Raw genomic sequence first — 8,015 nt, forward strand, 5'->3', positions numbered from 1 at the left:
GTCGATGCAAATTATTATCAGTAATATTAGACCTTTGGGAAGATTTTTCTTAGATTCCATATGAATTAAGGCTCTATTAATTAAATCATCTCTTCCTATCAGGACAATGGCCACTCATATTCAAACGAACAGATAATTCAACTACTTAGGTCATCTATCACATTAAACGAACCCCCAAAATACCCAATAGTATTTCCTTTTCAGTGACTTCGCATATGGAAACATCTTATCCATCATCTTCGTATTCTTCAACAAATGCCACAATATCGATAACGTCGTGGCATTCAAATACACGGTCAACTAGTGTTCACCCATCCGATACAACAACACCATCTGTAGAAACAAAATCTACCCCCTCATCTCTTACACCTAATGGTAAGATTTCTTACAAATAATATGTTCGTTTTCATTATCTAGAATGTTTTATATCCGATATAAGTCCAGACGTCCTTATTACTTAGCATATCCCTTTTTATAAATTCCAATGTATTAAGTCTAACAGCATCTTTGTATTGCAATATTGAGAAATGTTGTGACAAGTGTGAGCTACTGCATATATACTTATTTCAACCCCCATTGAACTCGTACGTTAGTGAACTCTTGTTTGACTGACTGTTCCTAGGCCGTAATCGAAGTGTCGTTTGAACCAGTACATTGGTCCTCTTAAAAGGGTACATAACTATTTGAACATTTGTGTTTTGAGCTTGTCCTGTTATTTGCATTGTACAGTCAACAAACGTGTATGCATTTGCTTATCGGAATCAAAACCCCCGTTTTGAAATGAGCACGTGCTAAAATAATAGAACGGGTACAAACTGAGTATAGCGGAACCTTTTGGAGTTCATCTTTGGCAAGGGCATGTGTTTTTAAAGACTTCATGATTATTGTTTGTGTTTCTCTCTTCTTTTTCTTACATGAAATGTTTAGAGTCTAGCATATTCACATCATTAAAAATCCAATATCTACATTTGATGTAAATCTGCATCAGTGTTGATATCTCGTCGGTAGGTAATGGAAAACGTACAAAGGGAAGTTTTTAATTCACGGTCATCAAATGATTGATTTTCTATATTTATTGTTTACGAAAGTGCCTATAAATTATGCGACGGAAAGTTGAGTAAATGAAAATGTGCCTAATAAACGTATGATATTATTACCATTGTGTAAATATAATACCTTTAACAACATTTTAAAACAATTTGTTCTGCTACGCCTTGCGTGATTCTTACTTACCCCGACATGAATAGTTTAAATTTAAAGCAATGGTCAATGCTTAATGTTTGATTTAAATATGATTCAGCTATGAATTAAGCTATGGTTGTTTAGGTTGTATCGATCATTAAGCTGTAGCCCGATAGCCGCTTATCGTAAATCGCAATCTACATAGACAGATCGGCATAACATTTTTAACATTTGTCGAATTAATTTGTAAAAAGAGACCTTAAACATAAACTTAATTAACATGCCCAATGCATTTCATTTGATGCATTTGGTTAAGCGGCCATACAGTGGTAGTAATTAAATACGACTCAGTCATGTTTGAAGATTAGATTTTACCATGGTTTTGATTTAATCAAGTATCAGCATAAAACTCTAAAATTATTTGCGAAGGAATTCATAAGCATGCATATACTATATTTAGGTATTGTTGTTTTATTTTAAACTGAAATGACTCTATTTACGAAACGTAGCAGGCAAAAAGCATTTCAGCGCTTTGATTTTTTAAAAAAAATTCTTAAAGGGTCAGCGCCTGTTGCCGTTATAGCCGGATCTGTCAGTGGTTTGGTCATGGTTGTAATAGCAAGTATTGGACTACTGATCTTTTACAGGTAGATTCCCTTAGTTGCAAAATTTGTATTTCAATGTAAATTTAAAGCTTTCCAGAAATATAAAATTTAAGCATGTTTAAAGGATATCCCGTAGCAATTAAACTTGGAAATAGTGAAGTGATGTATCTCGAAAATAGAGATTAAAGGTAGATTTCCCTGTAAAGGTATGGAACTCTTTAATAAGATATTCGAGAATTTTGTTTTTAAAAAACAACAACACTACTTGTAAAATGAATATTACAACATTTAGCTACAATTACTTTGATGCTTTGTCTGATAATTTGGTGTAACATTTATTTTCAAACTTCAGTAAGGGCATGCACATTTGTTGAACCTAATCATGACATGTTCATGGTCATAGATTCCCAAGCATGGCTATATTTTGAATTGTTTTAATCATTATTTGTGCACTACACAGGTTTCATCCTTAACAAAGGTATTATCACAACAGTCGGAAGTGTTTACATTTCAACTAAAATCCAATATACTTTCACTAAGCTTCCATTTATCATCATGAAAATAAAACAAGTCAACATACTATATATAAACGGATCTCCTCGTTTGCATGTGAATGAAACCTTATGTACGTCAACTGGTGTATATAGGAAGTGGGTTTTGACGCATTATGTGTTTGTACGTTAATTTTATGAAGAAATAATTCATTATACAAGAGATTCGTATAGCAATAACGTTGACAAGAAGTAAAATCGTCAATACATTTAACACATTTTCTTGTTTAAGTTTGGAATCTGAATAAAGAAAATCAGGTCGCTGAGCATACATCTAATTCATTTTGTCATTTTATTCAATTAAACTCTATGATAAGTAAGACCGTATGTTATTTTTGTTATGTGAAAGTATATTTATTTTAAAATAATTTTAGAAAAAGGAAAATTCAGAAAGAAAATAACGACAAGGAAAGAAACAGTAGGATCCATTCAAACCAAGCCTACTACGTGAATGACACCGTTTCATCGTCTAGCAAAGACAGTGGACTTGTCAAGCATAATGACCTTGTGGTAGACGAAATGGTGGACGGCGAATACAACAGATCGCGGCAACACATTCCAGATACCAACACATCACAAGGTAACGCCTACGCTCACATTGGACTATCTACAGCCGTTGATTTTACTTATTCACACATTCCAAAACCTAAAGGCGCGTTGTTTGACAACACTTACTCCCACATAGCTAATGGCAAACCGGTTGAGACATTGGAAACCGAGGACACAAATACAACCTATAACCAATTGGAAGAGTTTTGTTTTAGAAAAAATACAGACAAAAAAGAAGAATCATGTGACGACACATACAACCATGCACAAATGGATCCTACCCATCCTAAGGCAGAAAAGGAAGATCGATATAATACATATTCGCACATTAACCAGGCTGGATTAAACGGACAGAAACCAAACCCTGATAAACAGTGCGCTGATGCGCAGAAACCAACAAAGGCAACTGCCAACTATACTCAGATGAATAAAGAAACAACAATCGCTGCAAAAGGAAAAAAAACATCATCGTGACGCTCAAAATGGCAAAAGTTCTATGACATCTGCTGAAAGTGATAACAAAGCCGAAGTACACACTTATTGTGTTCTGGAACCGAATGCTAACCAGCGTTCTAAACAAGCTGTATACGACTACGCAGTAGTAGCAATGCCAGAGAAAGACCGTACAGAGTTCAAGGTTGTGGACGCGCCGACAGATCCAACGCATGAGTACTTTGTCCTTGAGCATACTAACTGAGCTGTGACATATCAATTATGAATGTTCCGCAAAGACAGTGCAATGCAAATGGATTTATCGCATGTGTAACAAGAAAATCTGAACGGTACTGTAAAGGGAGAACGGGAGATTGCATAAATGAGACGTGTGCTCACTTTAACATCATTAATTGTGTTTGACACTTGTCTATAAACATTATTAGGTTAACAGTTTTGAAAAATGAAGAACGAGAACTAATATTGACATTATATCTACATGTATATCGAAAACAAAATTTACACTTCATATGAGCACATTGTAATGTTTACACATATATGTATTGATGTTACGGCAAAGTTTGTCGATCAAAGTTTGTCGATCAATCAACAAGTTCATGATTTATATACCTAACCAGTTGTACTATTCATATTCACTGCCCTTTCTTTGATAATGCTACTCTTAATATTTACCAAATGTAAACAAACTATAAATACGTTTTAAATAAAGTCCCATAAACTAATACCTGTACAATCACTGGCACATTATTTGGTTAAAAAGTAAGGCTAAAACTGTAAATATCCTATACGAGGGTAACATGAAGTCATGAACACAACGCCCGTTGGTGTAGAAATGCGTTGCTAATAATGCATCCGTGGAGAAAACCAACATTAGTCTAATAATGCATCCGTGGAGAAAACCAACATTAGTCGAATAATGCATCCGTGGAGAAAACCAACATTAGTCTAATAATGCATCCGTGGAGAAAACCAACATTAGTCTAATAATGCATCCGTGGAGAAAACCAACATTAGTCGAAACGCCAAGAGCATGTAAGGGCTTAGAATACTGACGCTTGGAAGGCATGCACAACATGAGCTACAACAGGCCGACTAAAGTAGCCAAGCTAAAATTCGCAGGCAAGTACTGTCAAAGTTCAACTCAAAACACTCTTAAGAATTCACATTTCATAAGCTATATTCGGGAAAAAATAGTATAACTCGTTTGACAAGGACGGTTCTAGCATATGTGAAACACACACTCATGCACATTTAGTATTTCTATCTATTTTTCTTTGCACACGCAATAAATAAGACACATTGACAGCACCGGCTGAATATGCACGAGTACTATGAATAAATGAGTTTCGATAAAGTCTCCAATCCGCCATTTTTATAATAAAAAGATCTAACTTTTTGGGCGTGAATGAAAAGCCTTGGTATTAAATAAGTTTGTGAGTTTACTATGTTTAGAATGTAATACCAACCTTCTCCGATACACAATAAATCGTACTTTAGTTATATTTATTGATTAATAAATAAAAATGCCCACGCAAGAGCACTGGTCAACTTGAAAGGGGTAATATTTTATCTTGTTGACACTATGAAATGCATTTGATATACAGGGGCTGGCGGGTGTAACGATGCTAAGATGAGTGACTGTCAATTACTTAAACAATCAATGAATCGTCGATTTATGTCTTTACTCATAAGGAGGAGATTATACCACGGGGCAATCCATAATAATTTGAAGATGGCCCGTCATTTTGACAGAGCCACCCGTTGTAAACAACCGAACGCATTAAGGAATATTGTACACAGCAGGATGAGGTTGGCTCTTTACTGTGTAGTTTTATTTGCCGGTGAGTGTTTTACCTATATGATAATCAATATAAGTATACCTTCAACAGCTTGAATAAAAAAGAACAGTTTTAAGACAATGTCAACATGTTTTTTTTTTCTTTTTCATTTGAAAGTACTATAAGCCTTATCATGGCAACGGCAGCAGTTATTTCATTCAAAATCAATAATAATAATAATAATAATACTAATAATAATAATAAAAAAATACAAAAATAATCCTTTGTAATGTCCACTGTAACCCTCCGTTTAACCGTATGTTTATTGAAACATGTTCCAGCCAAATCACATGCGACCAATTGCAATGGAAACAGCCAAAACCAGGCGTGTCGTAAGTAATCATTGATTGCGTTCTTCATACAGAAATATTTTCTTTTTGTGAAATAAGGTAAATTGTTTTTATTATTTAAAATACACTTTAAATGTTTTATATGTGCATCCGTAATCCTGTTAGATAAGTAATACATGCAGCATCAAGTGTATATTGCAGCTGAAACGATGATATCTTTGCTGAAAACATGTTTGAAAATTATTCTATTGTACTAATTAAGGTATATTTGAGTGAATATTTCGTTAAACGATTTAAACATTTGGAAAATTGATAAAAAATGGCAAGACCTTGATAATTAAACGCAAAGGAAAATATCTCCGACGCATTATAGTCAAAACTGCATGTTTCAGATGTCAATATTTTCCTGATACTATACTTGTACTTTTCAAAGTGTACTATATTTTACTGCAAGACGTTATATGCCTACTAAAACACATAATTTTAAAGTGACACTCTTATTCAAAATCAATCCATACACATGTATAACAAACAAACAAATTGACTGATAAATCTTAGACTTCTTCCTAAATAACGCATAAATGAAAAATATTAACTACTGATAACAAGATTGTTACCGTGAATTTAGCAGAAAGCGCAAAAATATTAAATGATTGGTGAATGCTAAAATATTAACTGTGATATACTACAGTCTTATACGGTAGAAATACCTTGTTTTATGCTCATTTCCTTTAAAATAAACTCGATCTTCTTTATAAAAATCGCTGTTTTTGACATTTATTCATCCTTTTTGGAATATATAGCAAAACATTATTTTAAATTGTGGTAAATCTTATTTGGGAGTAAGAGTGCATATTTAATGGAGGTTTTCAAACTTTGAACGGTCTAAAACGAAGGCCATGGTTTGAGATGAACTGATCATATATTAAAGTCTACCGGGCTTGTCCCCTGAGTTTCCCTTTTATATTTTTACAATTAAAGCCATCGTGTCTTGGTTTATTGTTATTATCGCTGAAATTAACTATAATAATTTATATCTGTAGACAAGTGTGGTTCCAATCCATGTATAAATGGAGGAACGTGCAGCAACATTGCAGACGATTACACGTGTGATTGTGTGTCCGGATTTACAGGAAAGAGCTGCGAAACAAGTGAGGATGGTTGTACTTTATTACATCAGTCGAGTGTTTGTTTTACTTAAGTAACATACTATAACGTCGGTATAAACTCCAAAAAAGTAATAGTAAATAGCATAGCGCTTAGCAAACAGTACCTGGGCATTGCCCGAAATAGACTGGAGAGATAACTAGAGAAATATTAAACATTTTTAAATGAAATTCCACAAACAGAAATTAAGCTCCTGTTTCTAAAACAAATGCGATACAAGTATATTCAGAATGAAAAATTATCAATGTTGTGTAGTGGAAAATCGGGAATCACCGTTGTATGCGCTAAATTTAGTTTAAACAAAAAGAATCAGTTTTGATGCATTTTTAATTGCGATAAATACATGTAGTTTATTTATTATATATTTATTTTTTTATTTTATTTTTTTTTTGGGGGGGGGGGCTAAAAATGTAAAAAAAAGGTTAAGAGAAGTCATTAGGATATACATACAAACAAAAAAGTTTACATTACTTAATCATAATGGACCTTTCAGGCTCATGTATTTTGAAAAAAAAACTGTGTATGCCTGTGTACAATTTGTACAGTATAACTTTGTTTTGGTTAATATTATAACAGCATAAAGTTAGCGGTACCAGTCGGCGAGTAGTTTTCGGACACTAGTTGTTCTCGGACACTCGCGATTTTCGCCTCAGTTTGGGAGTTACATTCCACTTTAAAATATATTAAATAAAAAAAATCACTTCAGCGCATGTTTCCCGGTTTTGTTGATCATTTAAGGGAGATCCGAGAACTATTTCTGTCGGACTAAAATTTAACTCCTTTTGAGCAGCTCATTCGGAGCCTGTGAGAATGGACTGAAGTTGTTTAATGTCACTTGATTTTGCATAATTTTAACAGAAGAAGAGCTGAAGTTTGTTTTAAACACTGGAATATCATATATCTTTTAAAATAAGGATACTTGATCGATAAAACCTCTAAAGGTGTCCCAGAACTACTCGCCTACTGGTAATTCTGACCGTTATCCAAATGTTCCGTCGTTTCTAGATCAGTGTATACTTGCATTTTAAGCAATTTCGCTATATTTTGTTTAATATACTTATTACTCTTTCATTTAAGATATCAACGAATGTTTGTCTAATCCCTGCCGTAATAACGGCGTGTGCTCCGACCAAGTCAACTCCTATACCTGTGCATGCGCTCCAGGTTATACAGGGGACGATTGTGAAACAGGTAAATCATTTATGGAGATCATGTAAACTTTTAAGTAAATGTGAAACAATATTCTTTTTACACTTTTTACACTTTTTCTGTCCTACTCTTTTCATTAACCATTATAATGCCATTGTTTTAATTCATGTGCAAACGCAATGAAAAGTTCAAGGATCTATGATACTGATTGTGCCTCGAAATACCTCGAAA

At 33.7% G+C, this 8,015-nt stretch overlaps 1 protein-coding gene across 1 annotated transcript; it reads left to right on the forward strand.

Moving 5' to 3' along the window:
• Positions 1-213: 213 nt before the first annotated feature.
• Positions 214-4,017, forward strand: LOC128239323 (uncharacterized). Its single transcript, XM_052955926.1, has 3 exons — positions 214-375; positions 1,742-1,829; positions 2,713-4,017. The coding sequence occupies exons 1-3, from the start codon at positions 216-218 to the stop codon at positions 3,359-3,361; spliced, it is 897 nt and encodes a 298-aa protein (XP_052811886.1). The 5' UTR covers positions 214-215; the 3' UTR covers positions 3,362-4,017.
• Positions 4,018-8,015: the final 3,998 nt, after the last annotated feature.

This window comes from Mya arenaria, chromosome 6, assembly GCF_026914265.1.
Source record: "Mya arenaria isolate MELC-2E11 chromosome 6, ASM2691426v1".
Taxonomy (NCBI): Eukaryota; Metazoa; Mollusca; class Bivalvia; order Myida; family Myidae; genus Mya; species Mya arenaria.